The following is a 19,617-nucleotide window of genomic DNA, read 5'->3' on the forward strand; positions in this document are numbered from 1 at the left end:
CAGTGAAAACACACTGATTGAATGCATTGTGAGCAATTTCTAATTGATTTGCTATAACTTTAATACCGTTTTTGAGTTACGTGAAAGTAAAAGAAAGCAATGAAGCAGATGTAAGAGCAGAAAATTATAGATATCTGCACTGTGATCCTGGGGCTAATGGTATGTTAACAATCCTGTTTTGGAAAGGAGGTATATAATCTGGGCCCTGTGATGAGCCAGGTTATGTACTGTGACCTCCCCAACACAAATACATGTGTTGAAGAGATTAGATGAGGTCTTCGCGGTGGGGCCCTAATGCAGTGTGACTGGCATCCATATAAGAGGGAGACACCAGAGACATGTGCATGCCCAGAGAAAAGGCCATGTGAGGGCAGAGTGAAAAGGCCGTCTGTCTGTAAGCCACGGAGACGCTGGCCTCTTGAGGGACTAAACCTGTCAACATCTTGGTCTTAGACTTCCAGCCTCCAGAACTGTGAGAAATTTCTGTTGTTTAAGCAAGCTGGTCTGTGGTAATTTGCTATGGAAGCCTAAGCAAACACACACACACACACACACACACACACACACACACACACACACACACACACACTTTGGATGATGTTATCATGGGTACAATGATAAATGGTATTTAATCTGCTTAATGATGTAAATTTTAAAAAAGCTTACACAAGGGTATCCTTACTCACGTCCCCCAAGCATTGGAGTGACTATACTTTTGGGAAATAACGGGAACGGGACCCAAAGGTAGAGGTCAACAATTCTGCATCATAAAACAGACACCGACCTTCTGGAAAATCAATATAGGAGAAAAATTACCTTAGTCTCAAATCTAAAACTAAGCAAAAGAATTTTTAATCACTTCCTTGAAATTAAAAGTCCTGGAAATATTGAAAATCTTCCAACAAACAGGGATCATAAGTTAATAGAAATTAAATAGCATCAGTTTAAGGTGGATAAAATGCTACTGATAGTTTTACTTAGTCTGCAGTTTGCAAACTTCAGCAGACATCTGCATCATCTCAAGGACTTATAAAAACACAGATCATCACAGAGTTTCTGAATCAGTAGTTGTGCTGTGGGACTCAAACATTTTCAGTTCCAACACGTTCCCAGATGTTGCTGAAGTTGCTGGTATGAAACCACATTATGAGAACAAGTGATTTAGTGTATGGTCATTACAGTATTTCAATGAATCTGAAAAGTATTAGTGGGGTCTCATAGGTTCACTCATGGCTACAGTCTCCCTAAACCCTGTGTTTATAAGTTCCTACAAGTCTTAAGTTCTTTCTATTTGAATTCTACCCTAAATTACTTCAAAATCTAATTTTGGGAGGTGAGAAAGGAGGACTATAGTAATCAAAATGAGTATTATTTCAATCACAGTGAAATCGGCCATGGAGAACAGTTTTATGAAGTTCTAATTTTAAATTACTAGCTATACATTATATTTAACTCAGTAAATAGTGTATGGAAATTTTACTGAACCAAATCTTAAGACTAGATTAAAAGCTGACATAAAAACAATTGTTTCCCCAGGTCTTGAAAAAGGTCACTACTGTAAATAAGTACTTCATATTCTTTACTAGGAATGAGTAACCTGGCTCTTAACTACAAAGTAAATATAATAATAACACTTACCGTCGGCACAAGAGCCACATGTGATCCCCGGATGTGGCTTGTGAAAGGAGTAATTCCCATATGGTGTTTGAGCACTTTGTGTCTTAGAAGTCAGTTATCACATAAACACAAACCACTTTACCGTTATGGTAGAATATCATAAAATACTGAAGATAATTTACAAAAGTGTTGATAATACATACGAAGTTTCTAAACTTTTGACTGGATTTGAAAACCAATGCAGAATATGACTTCTGCTCAAGTAGAGAATTTAAAATCTATACCAAAACACATTCTGATAGCTACAATCGGCAAAATCTAACTTCACAACAGAAATAGTACCAATTCCTTGTAATTAATACCTTAGCATCTGATACCTTTATGAGTGGCATCATTTAATGACTTAGTATTTCTTTTTCCTTCTCCATCCAGGGCCTTTTGCGAGAGGCACTTACAAAAAGCACTAGTTTTGGCGACGCTACAACAAACATACACGTAGTATAATGACATATTTTACTATGCTAACAAAGTATTGTTTATAAAGAAATTTTTATAAATTCAAAAATAGGTTGTTGGTAACATGATTACCTTTAAAGCATTGATTTTCATTCACAACATTACTTCATTAAACAGAAGTTCCATTCATAAAATGTTCTACAGCTTTTTCCTTTTTGAAAAGGAGGTAAATAAAAGCAGGTAAGATACTCGTAACTTCTAGTTCAACAATATCAACTTCATTTCACAGCACTGATTAGTAGAGAACATTTTCAATTAATGTGGTATACAATTTACAAAAATAGAATGATTATATAATTCAAAACATTATCTTCCATTATGAAGAATGTGTGTGTATGTGTACACGTGTGTGTTTGTGTATATATACATATACATATTTCTTATAAGTTTCACTATTAAATAGCCCTTATTCAAGTATTTTTTTCTGGTATCTCTTGAAATAGTCACCTTACTATATTATTTGTAAATACATAAAAAAATAGAAGATTAATCTAAGAAAAGGTTAAAAGTTTCAGTGTACTTGACTTAAATATCAGCCGAAAACCTGATTAGAATTCACTGAAAACCTGATTTGAATTCAAAACAGGTGTAGATAGCATATTAAGTTTAACAACTTAATCAAAAATATAGCTATATTTAAGTGTCAAATATTTAGTAAATTTTCAATGCGTTAACAGAGCAAAATTAAAAGTTTGTATTAACCTATTCATTACCCAATCTTAAACAATCCCCAAAATTCATTTATATAAGTAAAATAATACACTAATATATAATATACCTGCTTACAAACACATAGGTAGCCATAAATAAAACTTTATTCTTTAATTTCATTTACAAGCTACCAAATATTATGTATCGTACACAGTGCCGAACACTTAAATGGCTGTGGTCATGGAAGAATCCAGACTGAATGGAAAGCTTGTAGACAAAGATAAAAGCAAAGTAATACTGTAACAGGAAGGTGGCGAAAACATGGTTTTGCCATAATAAAATCAATCAGATTTGTAATTAGACATGAGTTCTGGATGAAATAAAGTCTGAGTGCCATGCGATTCTCAGCTTTATTGTTTGCAGTCCGGCTAAAGTCTGGATAGTTATTTTGTCTTCTGCAGTTATTAAAATAAAAAAAGTTAAAAACTATAGCAGCACAAGCAAACCCTGTGACAGGAAGGCAAGGGTTAAGGACTAAAACAAGTTTATACAGCGTGTATAGGGCAAGTGTGTGCCGTTCATCTTCCATCGGCAGGAGTTCGGCTGAGGGACAGCATGACTCGGGCAAACCGCTCACACAGTTCCAGTGTGGAATATGCAGGTAACTTCGGCGGCTCCTGGAAGCCTTTAATCTCTGTAGAACAATCGAGCAGTTTTGGCAGAAAATCTGTCAGCTTCTCTTGGAGATGTGCTGCAAATATAAACAATTAAAGGTAACTAAGGGTAGAGAGGGAGGGAGAGAAATTACCATCTTTAACATGATTTATTAACTTGGAGTGGTCAGTTCATATTGTATTCTCAATATATATAAAGTAATTACTATTTTGGGGGAAGAGGTAAAATATAAATGGCAACGGCTTACTGTGAACAGCTTAGTTTGTAAATAAAAAAGTAATGATGTGACTATTACAGAGTATAAAGAAAAGAATAAGTAACACCTAATTCTAACTGCTTTTAATCCCAACAACCCAGGTGTGCACAAGCATTGTTTAAACTCACCTTCCATTTCTTGTCCAAGGTAAGAACACCATCGATTTCTCATATCTTCCACAGCGAGTATATCTTTCTCTTCCATCTCATCCACCAATAACAAGGGCAAAAATGGGACAATAAACTCATTCATGATAATCAGACCATTGTTTACTTCTCGATCCTCTCCAGATTCAAAGAGTTCTGCAGCTTGCTCATTTAATTTCTTAATGCAATGAGAAAAAGAATAGGTTTGTTTCCTTTTCAATGAAATAAAAAACACCTGTATATGTAAATACTGAAGACAATATAGTAAGTATGCTCTGAACAGCATTAGAACAAAGGGCAATCAGGAAAAATAAATCATCTCAACCTATTCTAGCACGGAAAAATCTCCGAGAGAAAGCTGTATGTACAACAGAAATAGAAGGAAAAAGAAGTGGGGGAAAATACTGTTGTCATGATTTTAAAGTTCATGTTCAGCTTATACTACTTTGATCATCACTTTAGGTGCCAATTTTTATTTATTCTCGAGGTGTTCTCCCAATTCTAAAATTTAATAAGCAATCAAAGAAACTTTAAAAATAAGGAAATTCAGACTCTACATTAATTTTGAAAAACTCTTCATTATCCTCTCTATAAATGTCAACTGAATATATTCCTTGGGACAACAATATAAAGGTAATCGATCCATTTAGCCCCTGAGAAAATTCTTACTGAGTTCATGTTATATGCCCAAAACTGTTCTAGAGGCAGGGGTACCCAAGTGATTAATAAAGAAAACTCGTGGAGCTTACAATTTGGTTCAGGGATCAGCAAACTTTGTCTGTAAAGGACAAGATAGGAAATATTGTAGGCTTCAAGAACAATAGTTTCCATTGCAATTACTCAACCCGGCCATTGTTGCACAAAGGCAGTCTTATATAATATGTAAATGAATGAGCATGACTGTGTTTTGATAAAATTTTATTTATAAAAAACAAGTGATGGGCTAGGGCACATACATGCCCAGTATGCTGACTCCTGATCTAGTTCTAGGAGAACTGAGAAATCCTTAAGATAAAAAATAGAGACATAAGAGATAGATAAGGAATACAGGTAAAATAAGAGCAATAATATTTAAGGGTTTATGTTTGAAATCTTGTGTTTATAGCATGATACATATGATTTTTAAATGACTATAGTTTTAAGCTGAATTTTAAATAAAAATTACATCATTTGTGTTTATATTATGTCATTCTTGTGCAATTTGTCTTTAGTTTGCAGAGGGGCCTATGCTAAAAGTCTAACTCAGCCACCAACCAATGACCTAATTTTGAGACAATAAATAATCTCTTAGCTTCAGTTTATCTGAAAAACAAGATACTATTATTATACTTCCTTACATAGTGATTAAGAGGATTAAATCAGATTAGCCTTGAAGTATATACTATAATTTTTACAATATGCAGACATATTAAGTTATTACTCTGAAATTTAATGTTAGGTTTGGCATGATTGGGCTTGTCTTCAGAAAATTCTGGCAGTAGTATATGAGACGACAGACTAGAAAGGAGTAGCGACTGAAATCAAGAAGCAGAGGGGACGGAGAAAGGAGGGTAAGAGCCTCACATAAGGCAGAAGCACAAGGGTGTGAAGAAGATGGTATAGAAAATGGTGAAGCAAATGAAATCAAGGGACTTGGTAACTACTGAATGAATGGAAAGACTCAATTAAAACATGTCCTGTAAATACCTTAAATATAATCTGCCCAAAACCAACCCTGTTTACCCTCTTAAGATTCCTCAAAGCCAAACACAAAACCAGAAAGTCAAGCAGCTTTGATGACTACATTTTTCTTCCCACTCATCCAAAATGGTACATAAGTTTGTGGTACAAAAAAACTGCTATAAAGATTTTTAATAAGTTTATAATAGCAGCAATATTCAGCACAAAGAGAGTAAAAACATTTGAGGAAAAAACTACTAATGACTAGGTGAAAAAAAAAGATACTGTATTACCATGATCCTTTGACCGATGTCCACCAAATATACTGCTACTTACAAAAACTCAGACCTACCTATCATTTTTCTGTAATAATGGTAATTCCTTGTGCTCTATGCAGCCATTCCTCTTCTACCAAAAAAGGGAGTGGAAGAGTGATGAAAAAAATCTAAATATAAAAACGTAACCATACTGATCCCATTTTAAGAACATTTATGGGTTATCACGTGCAATACTTGGGATCCATGAAGAAGAAGGGATAAAGAATTGAGTGCATTCTCTCATCTTAAGGCAGCAGACCTGATTACAGACATCATCATGATTGCTACCTCATCAGAGTTTATAGAGCAAATCACTTATATATGAGTTTGGAAAATTTGCCCAATGTAAGACAAAAAGATAAAGACATACTATGTGTATTCAACTTACTAGTAAACATTCTCTTCTATAATGTGATATCAACTCTTCATCATGTCCTCTGTATGGGCCTTTGGACAAGAGCTCTTTGTTATTCTGATAAGCACAGATCAGGAACAGCAAGGAATCTATGTAACTTAAAATAAAAAGAAACATATAGTATTAGTATTTCTTATTTAAAAAGTCAACAAGAATTACAAAACATTTTAAATAAACATTTAAATTTTTGGTTATCCAGAACAACATTATGATAAAAAATGTCATCAAATGCATTATACACCTGAGAGCATTATTTTAGAAACAAAATAGTCATGGGGATGTAAAGTACAGCATAAGGAATACAGTCAATAATATTGTAATAACTATGCATAGTGTCAGGTGGGTATTAGACTAATAAGGGGGAATCACTAGTAAATATCTAACCGCTACAATGTACACCTGAAACTAATATAAAATAACACTGAATGTCAACTATAACTGAAAAAAAAAATTTTAAAAAGCATACATCTGAAATCAGGAGATAGTTAAAAACAAAAATCGAAAAACAAAACAAAACAAAGGCAGTAATTGATTAATTCTGGTAGTTCATTTTGTCTGCTTTGGCATTTATTTTCCTGATGTCTTCCATTTAGAGTCAAAATTAAGACATATGAAAGTCAACACGCTACTTATTTAACAACGTAATATCCCTTTTGTATGAAGGAAGAGTGTTACTTTGTTTTTTGATCACAAACATCTTTTGGTTCATTCAGTGACTATTTGGTCAGGGTTTTTTTCGATGCACAAGCACAGTGCTAGAGGTTGAGAAGAACATAAAGACCGAGGGGAGACTATCCAAAGGAGATGACAGAAGTAGAAAGGGAAAAAAACAGTGCCTCTAAATCTGGGAAACCTAGTGGGATGCAAACAAACAAAAGAAAATACCAAATAAAAAGCTGGCAGGGTAGACCTTTGTATTACATTTAATGTAAGTAATATGTTATGTTATATTAATAAAATCTAGGTATTATGAAGTTCAAACTGGTTTTTAAAAAGGGAGAGGAAAAATGTTTCAGAGTGCTAGAATTGCCTCTAAAATAATTATCCTTCTCCTAATATGCCACAGGACAAAACACATACAGCCATACATTTGTATAACTGAAACACAGAAGATATTTCAAGATAACTCCATTGTTTCAGTTTGTCCAATCATAACATATCTTCCCATAGATTAATTCAGAAAAATGTAATAAAAAGTGAAATACTACAATAAAAACTGTCTTTAAATTCTAGGGTACACTGCGAGTGTTACTGTTTATTATTTAATTTCTTATGCTTAGATACAAATCAATTCTATACTCCAATGATTAAATGTAGACTTATTTGGAAATTAATGTACACATTTGTGACAACTCAAATTATATACCTGAAACTATGTCTTAAAAAAATAAGTTATTTTACACACACTTATTGAAAAAGGGCTTCTTCTAGGAATTCGTTTTTGAGAAACCTTAGTATTATGAAACTTGACTTTGAAATAATATGGACACAATCTCAACTAAAGATTTTTTGTTTTATTTATGAATAAAAAAAGGAAGTGATAATATTAAATGTTGTTTTTTGCCACTAAGTTGAAGGAGTCTGCTGGCACATCTACCTTTTCTTTTACAGCTATTAAGTTTCCTGTTAAAAAGGTCTTCTCTGAATGACATTCATATCTGGCCTCCTAGACCTGAGTCACCTCCCTGAGAATAGCCCTGAAACCGAGACCTTGTTCCAATTTTCGACTGAGGTGCACAAAATGTTCCATGCTTTATCAACTTTTAAAGTTTTATAAACACATTTTCAAATAATTCAGAGTAAGATTCAGCAGTCTGGTTACAAGATTCTTATTAAAGATAAAATAAGACTATGGAGCCTGGTAGATTCTCTATCTTCTCTTATACTATTGTAAAATTATGGTTACTAAAAACATGATTTTACTTCACTACTCATAGAATTGACAAGGAATCATCAATAAGTGTTCCTTTCATGGCTTTTAAGTACTATGTTTTCCTTAAAAACAAGTCTGACAGAAACTTTTGGCAGTATTTTATATACTGCTAGCTATGGTAACTACTGTATTTAAAGTGATAAAATTAACTACAATATTTCATAAACACAATTTGTTACCATTACTAACTTTCTAGTTGATTCTTCCAATTTAATTAACATTTGCTATACTAGAATACTGACCTTTGAACAAGAATAATAAAATTATGAAATTTCAACATATTTCCCAGTTATATCTTAAAGACCTTTATCAAATGTTAAATAAAAAAAGCTAATGTAGACACTATGCAGAGAGCTAGAGAGTGACAGTTTAATCTTTTTAATTCTTACTGAATGAGATAAATGTGTAATACTTTTTGTGCTTATCTGATTTCATTAAATTATAAAGAGTACAGGGTTCTCTCCATTTTAATTTTTCTCTCCCTACTTAGTTGTGTGACCTTGACAAAATTATCACACTGGGGAACTTAGTTTCTTTATCTGTAAAATGGAAATGCCTTTTTGGTCTTAGACACTATTCAATTGTAACATATTAATATTTTTCTCACATCAGTACAAATCTCAGAAATCCTACTGTGAATTTGAATATTCCCATTAAAGAAATAAAACTTTAACCAAAAAAATAACAATAAAAGAGAACTATTAATAAAAAGTTTTTTATTTCAATGACCAATGTGAATTATCTTATAAATTATGCAATCACTAGGACTTTCATAATTTGTATCCAAGTATTAACATTACTTTTTAATTTTATTTGATACTTCTAAAATTGTGATAAATGTAAAAATAATAACATAGCGTCCTGTCAAATCAATAAAGTAGCACTGCCCAACAGAACTGTCTGTAATTATAGAAGTGTTTTGTATCTGTGTTGGCCAATACAATAGCTACTAGCCCAATGTGGCTATTGAACATGCGAAATGTGGCTAGTCTGACTGAGAAATTAAATTTTCAGTTTAAAAAAATTTCAATTGTCACACATGGTTGGTGGCCACCATGATGGATGGTATAGCTCCAGAAATAAAGATCTATGTTGCCATTAAAAAAAAAAGCATCATTATCTCAGTGGGGGGGGAGGAGGGTGGGAAAGGGGAAAGAGAAAGGAGAGTAAAAATAGAGTAAAAGTAGAAAGAATTCAACATACTTTTCACCTGGCTGCAGTAGAGCACTATTTAAAATACAGCACTTTTTAAAACAAATCACTTGTCAAGTAAGTTAATGTTAAAGGATATGAATTAAGAAATATGTGCAGAAATAAGTAAATGCTAACTAATGAGTAATCTGTAATGGTAAATAATCAATATCCATCCTTTCTTCTTGGTAACAATTAAAATAATAATACATAACAATATTACCGTTAAAATCTTTTGTACTTTAAGTGAAAAATAATCGACAATGTGTCCTTTTTTTGTATTTTTTATAGAACCTGAAAATTCAGGCAAAGAGACACACTGGAATCACTGCTTCTGACGTGATGTCAAGACTAGACTCAGAAAGAATATGAAAAAGGAAGGTGCCCCACAGGCAGACCTCAGGGAACACCAATATTCCACGTGCCAGGCTACCGGCTTCTTTGGTCCCAGCAAACTTCTAGGCTCCCATATAATCCCGTTTCATCCTAAACTTCAGCTGCAGTGTTTGAGACCAGATAAAAAGAGACACTAATGCCAACCTTATAGATCTAACTTAAAACAAAAATACACCGTATATGGGGTATATGAAACACTCTGTACTAACTGTGCAATTTCTCTGTAAACCTAAAACTGTTCTAAAGTAAAATGTTTATTAAAAATGTTTAGTGTGAATAAAATCTTCTCTATAGATAAGGTCTTATCTGAACAGAATTAAGTACAAAAGTTAATCTCTTCAGATGTGTCCATTTTCCCTTACCTTTCTCTTTGAAAATTTTCTAGCCCAATTATGAGATACATGGTTGTTTCCCTGAATTTCCTGTAATCCTGATGCCACTCCTGTAGGTGAAAGAAATATTAAAAATGTACACAGGAAGGTATTAAAACTACGATGAAAACTATTCTAATGTTACTATTACAAGCATAATAGTAGAAAAAGCCTTTCTATCTTGTTCTTCAAGGATATCAGGACTAGACTGATATCTTCACATTTCCAAAACATTTTTGGATCAGCTTAACAAACTTCCTAAAACAACTTGCTAGAAGTTTGGTAGGGTCTGAATCAATGAACCATTTAGGGGAAAACCAAACACGATGCACATTATCCATTAATCTAGGTCTTCCTCAATGTCTCCTAAAGTCACACACATTTTTTGTTAAATTCATTTCTAGGTATTCCACAGTTTGGGATGCTATTGTAAATGGTATCTTTCAAATTTTCATTTTCTGATTATTTGTTATTGATATGAGGGAATAAAATTGATATTTGACATAGATTTCCATGTTGCAAAGCTCTTATTAGTTCAATAAATTTATCTGTGGATTCTGTTTATATTATCTAAGTATAAAATTGCAAATAATGATAACTTTGTTTCTTCTTTTCTAATCTTTTGCTTTTTGCTTACTTCTGTTGCCTTACTGCTCTGCTTGAACTTCCAGTACCATTCTGAATGGAAGTAGTGATAGCAGATCTCCCTGTGTTTTCTTCTGGTCACAAAAGGAAAGCTTTTGATGTTCACAATTCTATATATTTACTGTAATTTTGCTGTATTTTGTTTTTTGAGGCACTCTAGCAGATTAGTTACTTTATTTTCCAGGCTAGCTAAAGGTTTTCATAAAAAATGAGTGTTTTCTGTATCTTTCCTTTTATCTGTTATAACATACTAAATTACACTGATTGTTTATGGGATTCTAAAATAATTAAGATTCCCATAAACATTAATCAAAGGCACTCATGAAAGCAACTAAATATTTACTAGATGTATAAATTTAAAAGACTATATAGTTAAATGCATATATGAATAATGTATTATAAATATTAATTTAATAATAAACATATAAACATATATATACCATACATAGTATAAAATTAAATGTAAATTTGAAGAAATACTAGGTATTTAAATTGGCAATTGAACAAAAATAAGTATTTATTTTAAAGCCAAAGAAAACACGAAGAGAATTTTGTGTACAAAAATTACTGCAAGCACAATATCAGCATAATATCAGTATTATGAACATGCTCTCTCATATGTACAACACTGTCCAATAATGACAAATACATATTGTGCTAAATGATTGAAATAAATATCTAACAACTCCTGAAATGTTATGAAGCAAATAATGAAAAAAATACAGCATGGGTTCTGTACAGTACAGCATTTAAGAATGCAGGTTCTGTTAACTTTGGGCAGATTATTTGATTCCTCTGTGTTTCATTTTTGCACGTGCTTAGTTGTGCTAAAATGAAAGGAATCAGTGAACTACAGAATTCCTTAATCTACAGTTTAACCTCTTCAAATGTTAACCTCTTTAACATTACCTCATATTCCTCCAAGTTTACTTCTTCAGGTTTTATCATTTCAAGTTTGGCTTGAGCAACTTTCATTATGTTGTGACACCTTTAAATAAAAGACATAATCCATAAAGCTGAAAAATGTGTTATACAAAATTAAACTACCCAACACACATGCAACTGAAATCCACTGTCACTGAACAACACTTTTTTGAGGAAATAACTCCCAAATAAACTTAGGTGAAAAACGTGTTTTGGACCAATGTTAGGTAGCTACGAAGTATATACAGAAGACAGCAACTATGTTATAATTATATATGGTTTTTAAATTATATTTTATTAATAAAGACTGCATAGGTAAAAAAAAGTGGTTTTAAATAATTTATATTTATCAAGCAAGCTCAAAAGACATTTTCCTCCAAATGACATTATTTGTAAACAGTTAAAAGGAATCCAAAGTGTGCCTAATATTTCAGGTATGAATGCAAATATTCCAATATATTTTATGATGAGAATCATAGCTTAAAAATCCAAGAAAATATATTTAGTTATCACACATCTTACTCTGTTTTTCAAGCACAACAGAAATTAGGTTATTAAAACAAAATGACTATTTGCAGTCCCCAGGACAAACAATTGTCAAAGAATGAAAAGTCAGTGTGATTTTTCCATAAATACCTTCCCCAAATTCAATAGCATGTATTTATTGGAACAGCGCATTGATAGCCAAGGTAATAAGGATCATAATCAGTCATATTTCTGAGCTCTTTGTAGTCATATGTAACAAAATCATGATGCCAACTTTCTACGCAAAAATAGTAACAGTCAACACTCACTGAGCACTCACTTTCTACCAGATATTGTTCAAAACCATTTACTTGTATTATTTCACTCAATCCTAAATTTTAATACTGACACATGTTGAGGAAGGAATTAATCCTAGAAGCTTTACTTCTCCTCATATTCTAAACATATTTTTCATTCAGTATTTTTGAGACAGTCATAAAATGATAATCATTTATTTCAGAATTAAAATGTGATTGCAATGAGGCCTGTTACTGTTAATAGTATTCATTCTAACTAGGTTAAATTAAAATTTTTAACATTAGTAAATAGTTTTATAGTTGCTTTTAAGAGAAAAATGTGTTTTGGTAAACCAAAATTAGTTTAGCCATTTATCTGACCCCAAATATCCAGTGTAAAGATTGAAAAATTCTTTATTTCTCTAAAATATTGAGTCCAAAAGGATAGTAGTTATAATCTTCTGTATATCATTATATTGCTTAGTTCAGTACCTTGGTTCACAAAATGTACTAAAAACATTTGAATTATTTTCAGTCAAACTTTTAAAGGTCATGATTATAAATTGTAGATAAACTACAAGGTAACTGTTCAAATAAAGTGAAGTCAAATTTTGTGCTGTTCTTACACAAACATTCAAAAATTGCATTGAGAGCTTCAAAACAACAAGAACAATATTAGCATATGAATTAGATATTTCAAATTTTCAAATTACCTTTCATCAAAACTCAAATTTCTATCTCCAAATTGTTCTAGCAATGTTTTCTCAATGATTTTCTTTGGTGCCTGGTTCTGGATAAAGTAGACCACTATATGATGTAAACGATAATCTGTTTCTGGTGGGGTATCTTCTTGGGCCAATTTAACCAACCTTGAATACTCCAACTTAATTGCCTAGAAAATGAAACACAATGCCAATTTTGGTTAATCATAATAATTAAATCAATCAACAATGTAACTTTAATTATTCTTGCATTCCAATGATTTTTTTCCTTTTAAAGTAGGTAGTACATCCAAGGTAGTACATCTAAGAACATTGTTCCATGTTCCATAGTTTAAAATAACTTTGTAAAAACTGACTACATAAACCTTAACTTATGCCTTTACTATATAAATATTCTTATTGTTTCCGCAGAGAGATGTGGCAAAGTAAATAATACATCTAAGCTTACTATGTAATTTTATAAAACTTATCAGAGCCTGGTCAAAGCCTTATCAGACACATTCTAAGACTGAGAAACTAAGTCTCTCTTACCCTATGCTTTTTAGCCTCTGTTTGATGTATCATCTCATATCCCAAATTCTAGGGCTGAAATACAGTTCCTAGAATACTCATATCTGAAGGAAAATGGATGGTTCTTGAACGTATAACAATATCACTACAACTTTTAGCTGATTAGTCCACAAATAAGAGATGAAAAGCAAGCCCTGAGATTGCAGTTATCATACAATGAATTCCTTGTTGCTTCAAAAATATTTGCATTTTATTAGTGTAATAATTACTTACTAATATTATTACTATTACCACCTTGATGTTTGAGTTTTTTCTTTATAGAAAGGAACACCTCATAATTTATAACGAATTATAATGGGATATAAATTCTAATACGGTTCCACACATGAACAAATAATCTGGAAAATATCTGGTCATATAGAAATATGTGTAAAGTTATATATATCAAACACTGGTGTATACAAGAAGCCCATATGAGTAAAGATGGTAATTTTAAAAATGTTCATTTATATTAGACATATCTAAATTTTAGCCCTATTAACCATAAAGTATTTAGGGGCTGCATGCAAAATATATTACAAAAATATCCATTCTACTGGAAAGGTTTTTCTTTATTAAATGCATGCCTCTTTTAAGCAATTCTTGGCCATACAGATATTACCATCTATGTGGCTATATTTTACAGGGGGAGAAAATGTAACTGACAAACATTAAATGAAATGTGGTAGTTATATATTCTTATACTTCATTAAGGGGAAGGCTAATAAAGTCTTTTCTATATAGATTAGCAGTGTAAACAGAATAAGATAATTACTTTATAGCTACAACTAAAATTTCCAACTCTTTTTTAGGAGGTGTGTGTGTGTATGTGTGTGTGTGTGTGATTCTAAAGTCTTACAGCTGTGGTTATAAATAGCCATGAAAATTAACTGTATTTTGACATGTAAGATTATCAAGGTTCACTTCTTAGCATACCTAATTATCGCACATAAGCTTTGCTTAGAACTCTTCAAAAACTTCCTATTTCCCAATTGAAAAAAAGGCATGTGTTCATTTAATAACCACACTATACTAAATCTAAGAAAAAACATCAAACTAAAAGAGTCAATAACTATTCTTCCTTACTATAGCCATTAGACAATGATTGTTATAGGTTATTACAAGATTTTTTGAATATTCAAATATTTCAGATATCATGCTCTTGGCCAGAATTAGTATGACCAAAATAAAATAAATTGTATTGAGTCTGTTAAACTATTATGGGATTAGAGACAGGAATGATAACACTAAATGGTTATCCAATTTTAGTACCTACTTTCAAAATAGAGGCCGTGGTTATTTTTATAAATAGTAAATAGATTTCTATTAAAGAGATGGAAAAAAATATATGTATCTTCTTTTACTCTAAGATTATGTTTATCTCTTGATTTTGCTCTATTGAAGAGTATCCTAATTTTCAATCTATAGGTATTTAAAACAGTAGAGGTAGAAAAGCATGTCTAAATTTCTGGGAGTACTTTTCAAACACAAACACACACAGACACACAACTTTTTACCAGCATCAATTCATTCCTCAGTTTTTGTTTATTATGAGCTTCCATAGTTTGCTGATTTGTAAACTATACTGCAATCATACCTATCTAGATTCCTTCAAATTCCCAGCACGGGTACCATGCTGACATGTTTAGCAGAGCTCTACACAGTCTGTCATTACTGAATAAAGTTAACACTGCAGATTTGTTAAATCTGCCTCATACTAATTCCTCTGGATCCTTTATTTATTCTTAGAATTAAGTTCGTCCTTTCAATACTATCTGGCTGCTTAAGAAGGCAATTATTTACGTTAATTATCACAGATACTGCAATGAAACCACCACATATTTACAAAATGAAATGTGACACTGGTCATTAAGTGATGCAACTGCTTTGTATTTAATTTTTTAACTTCCTTCTCACCAGACCTTTAACAGGGTCCTGCTAATCAGGCCCAGTGGTACCTATTTAGTCTTATTTCCTATTACTCTTCAACAAAGCCCTCCTTTCCCCCAGGTCAGGCTTGTCTCCCCACGAATGCACAAGTGCCTGTGTTTCCTAAGTTCTCTACGTGCATGATGTCCTTTCTTGTTTATTCACTATCTATCTATAGGTTACCCATTCAATAAGACTAGTTTAAGTCTCTCTTTTGAAATCTTCAGTTCTAAAGATTCAAACAATTTCTACCTAGACATTTTTTTACTTTTCTGAATCATAAAATCATATTCTAAATTTGTAACTTCTTACAGACATTATTTTGATATAACTATACATATACTTTAGAAGATAACATACAACATACTAACGGGAAAATTGGCTAGACTAAGATTCAGATAGCTAGTATACCACTTACTAATAGTGACATAAAATCAGTCACATAGTTCTCCAACTCTTAATGTTTTTCTCTCTAAAATAAGGTTGAGTACAGAGAGCATGTATGTAGGGGTGTGTGTGTGTGTGTGTGTGTGTGTGTACACAGACACACATTTTAAATGTTTATGAACTATTTTTTAAAAACTGACAGTGTTCCAGGAGATGAAGAAACCGACTCCACATTCCAGAAGATGAGAATCACACAGTCTATGTTCTTTGACCACAGGGTGATACAGATAGGAATTAAAACTGAAGATAACTCCCAAATTAAATACTTAAGAGATTTAAAAATACTGTTTTAAATTATTCCTGGGCTGAAAGAATAAAAATTATATTAATATTGGGAATATGAGATATCAAAGTCTACGCAGCCAGACTGATAGTCAAAGAAAAATTCCAACTTAAGCAAAACAGAATAATATTTATTTTAAGAAGATAGGTAAAGGAAGAAAACCAAAGAGAACCAAAATAAAGTAGAAAAAATAAAATAATGTAGCACTTGGATATAGACAGGCAAAGACCTTTTCTCTTCAAAAAGCTGGATGGAAGACCAAAAAATGGGAGAAAACTCAACATCAGATATGAGAAAGGTGATAATACCAAAAATACAGATGAAAGTTTAAAAAATTATAAAACAACAATACATATAACTTTAGGTCAATAAACTATAACACCGTGATTACAGATGATCATCTAGGGAAATACAAATTACTAGGATTGCTTTAAGAGGTAGAAAAATTGAAGAGACCCAGCAAAACTACAGAAGAACTGAAAAGGGTGCCCAAGATCTGTCCCCAATAAAGTAATCAGGCCCACACTGTTTTACAGCTGTGCTGTTATGGCAAATCTTCAAGGACCAGGTGATTTCTATGAAATAGTTTAGGCTCCAAAGTCTGAAAAAAGGGGAGAATCTCCTTAATGATTATACAAAGCTAGTTTAATCTGAGTATCAAATATCGACAAACAAAAAAGAAACTACAGATCAATTTATCGGTGAACATAGATCCCAACATCCATATCCATTTTTGATAAACTGCATTGTATGCAAAAAGAATATACAGGAACAGATAATGTTTACAATGACTAAAAAAAGTCAGTGTTAAGATCTCTACATTCCGAGGATTAAGGATTAAAGAGAAACCTGTTCAGCATCTCAAATAGATGTATTAAAATATTTCTGAATTCAAGCACCAATCAGTTTAAAAGAAAAATCTTAATTATGAATTTAAGACAGTGTTTTTAAATTTATAAGAGGGATCTATAAAAAAATATACTTAATACTGGGTGGCTGGTTGGCTCAATTGGTTAGAGCACATTGCTACTAACACCGAGGTTGCCAGTTCAATCCCCGCATGGGCCACTTTGAGCTGGGCCCTCCTTAAAAAATATATATATATACTTAATAATAAAACACTAGACTCATTCTCATTAAAATAAGGAACCTCAAAGTTTTTTGTTGTTGTTTAAATTAAATGATAATTTGATCTGCTAAGAAATTTAATTCATCTGTAACTTTCAAAGTGTATTTTGTGGTTTGTCATTCATCTTAAAATTTGTTTTTAGTGTCTTACTGTGTAGAATTTTTAAAATCTTGTAAGATATAGCAATATTTTCTTTATGGATTTGGGGCTCTGTGAACACTTCCAAAATTGTGCACATCTTTAATTTTAGTATTTTCATGATTTTACTTTTTGTTTAGATTCTTAGATGTGATATTTTCTTTTCTCCAACAGAGAAATAACCAAATAGTCCACACATAAAATTTTGACTAATGCATCCTTTTTATATTAATTTGAAATAACATCTTTATCCCATATTAATTACCATTCATAAGTCTGTCTCTTTGGGTCTCTCTATTCTGCTGTATATTTTATATCTACTGAATTAACAAAGATGTAATAATAGTACACATTTCAAAAGTAAAAAAGAGTGATAAAGTTATGTCAACTGGTAACAATTTATATAAAGCAATGAAATAACTAGTAAGAAAAAAGTTTCATAATATGAAAGTGTTATTTCACTAAAATACTAAGGGCACTTTAATAGGTATTGAAAAAAGTACACAAAAAGAAATTTTAATGTCTTTTAAAGTAAATTAAAAAATTAAATTAATCCCACAACATAATTATCTTATTACCCTCCCACTCCCACCCCTATACATACATACAAGCAACTAATACTTTGAGAATATTATTTCTTTTTTTCCTTGTGGCTTTTATTTTTGCTCCTCATAGTAGCCCTGCATTGTCTTTCTCTGGACTTCATTTTACATGATAGAAATTTCTGTCTTTAAGCCATTATTATTTAGGGATTTTCTGTTAACAGTGAAAAATAATCCTAACAAATTGTTAATTTGGGAGAAGGATCTAGGTAACTATCTTTCCTCATAAATTTTTCCAGATCTGCTTGTCTGCTTGCCTATTAATTCTTTCATATTATGTTCACAGGGGCGGATTCCTATATGGGAGGGCTCGTGGTTGAAATAGTAACTGTGAGTGACTGGGATGGTAACTTTTCCTAATTCAGAGGCTAAACTTAGCAAGTCCACTTGCTCAGTCTGATGCACTTGTGTATTTCATTTTGCAACTTACATTTTTATCAGTAAACAAAGCTTACATTTTCATCACACGGTTTTACCACTAGCAAACATATACAACACATAAAAGACTGGCCTGATCATAACGCATAAGGAACACTGTATCTAAAAGTACTTAGGCACGTGTGAAAAGCTGCTTCTCTTAGCTAAAAAGCCAATATAAAATAAACCCAACAAAGATTTTTTTGGTAATGTGACGGAGATATTAAAAAACAACAAACCCTTCTCCCTTAATTTGTAATAAACTAAGAATTAAAAAGAATAAAAGTTAAAAGTATACTGTATCTAAGGAAAATAAGAAGACAGAAGTAGCCATCATGTTACTGTGCTATGTATTTTAGACACCTCTATATTACCGAATGACTGCACTTCACATATATTACTTTTGTTATTTACATGACAGATTTTCTAAAAATATATATTACCAGCTAGAATTTTCAAAATTCTAGCCATTTACCTATGCAAAAAATTTACATTAATTTTAAACAACTGATAATGTTTACATAAGATTACACACATAAATTCCTTAATCACAGATGGGTGAAATGTACACAAATATAAACTTCAGAGATTTGCTGCCACACATAATAAAAATTAGAGGGTAAACCAAAAAATGGAAAGGTATGAGATGTAGAAAATACACAAAGAACAAGATGCAAAGGGAATGTCCAGGGTGATGGTGAATGGATATATGAAGATATTAGTTATCCATCAGGAAAATAGGAAAACCAGTGCAAACAGGGGGTCACAAAGCTCCAGAACAGATGTCCCCAAGAAGATAAAATTGACAAAGAACAGAATAAGAAGAGATTTAAGCAAATGGTGGAAAGTTTGGAAGTGAAACAGTGACACAAACAGAAAATTAAGCATATCAGAAAACAAAACAACTAACTCCAAGGAAAATGAGAGC

The 19,617-nt window shown here is 31.9% G+C and overlaps 1 protein-coding gene across 3 annotated transcripts in view; it reads right to left on the reverse strand.

The window, feature by feature from the left end:
• Window positions 1-2,147: 2,147 nt before the first annotated feature.
• USP25 (ubiquitin specific peptidase 25) overlaps window positions 2,148-19,617 on the reverse strand; it is a 114,665-nt gene continuing 97,195 nt past the window's right edge. For all 3 annotated transcript variants that reach the window (XM_081062933.1, XM_081062935.1, XM_081062934.1), the window contains 6 exons: window positions 13,187-13,365; window positions 11,698-11,776; window positions 10,135-10,214; window positions 6,226-6,349; window positions 3,844-4,039; window positions 2,148-3,535 (listed from right to left, as the gene is read on the reverse strand). In XM_081062933.1, coding sequence (XP_080919059.1) covers window positions 3,363-3,535; window positions 3,844-4,039; window positions 6,226-6,349; window positions 10,135-10,214; window positions 11,698-11,776; window positions 13,187-13,365 — 831 coding nt within the window. In that variant the 3' untranslated portion in view covers window positions 2,148-3,362. The remainder of the gene's footprint in view (window positions 3,536-3,843; window positions 4,040-6,225; window positions 6,350-10,134; window positions 10,215-11,697; window positions 11,777-13,186; window positions 13,366-19,617) is intronic.

Source organism: Rhinolophus hipposideros (genome assembly GCF_964194185.1).
Source record: "Rhinolophus hipposideros genome assembly, chromosome: 2".
NCBI lineage: Eukaryota > Metazoa > Chordata > Mammalia > Chiroptera > Rhinolophidae > Rhinolophus > Rhinolophus hipposideros.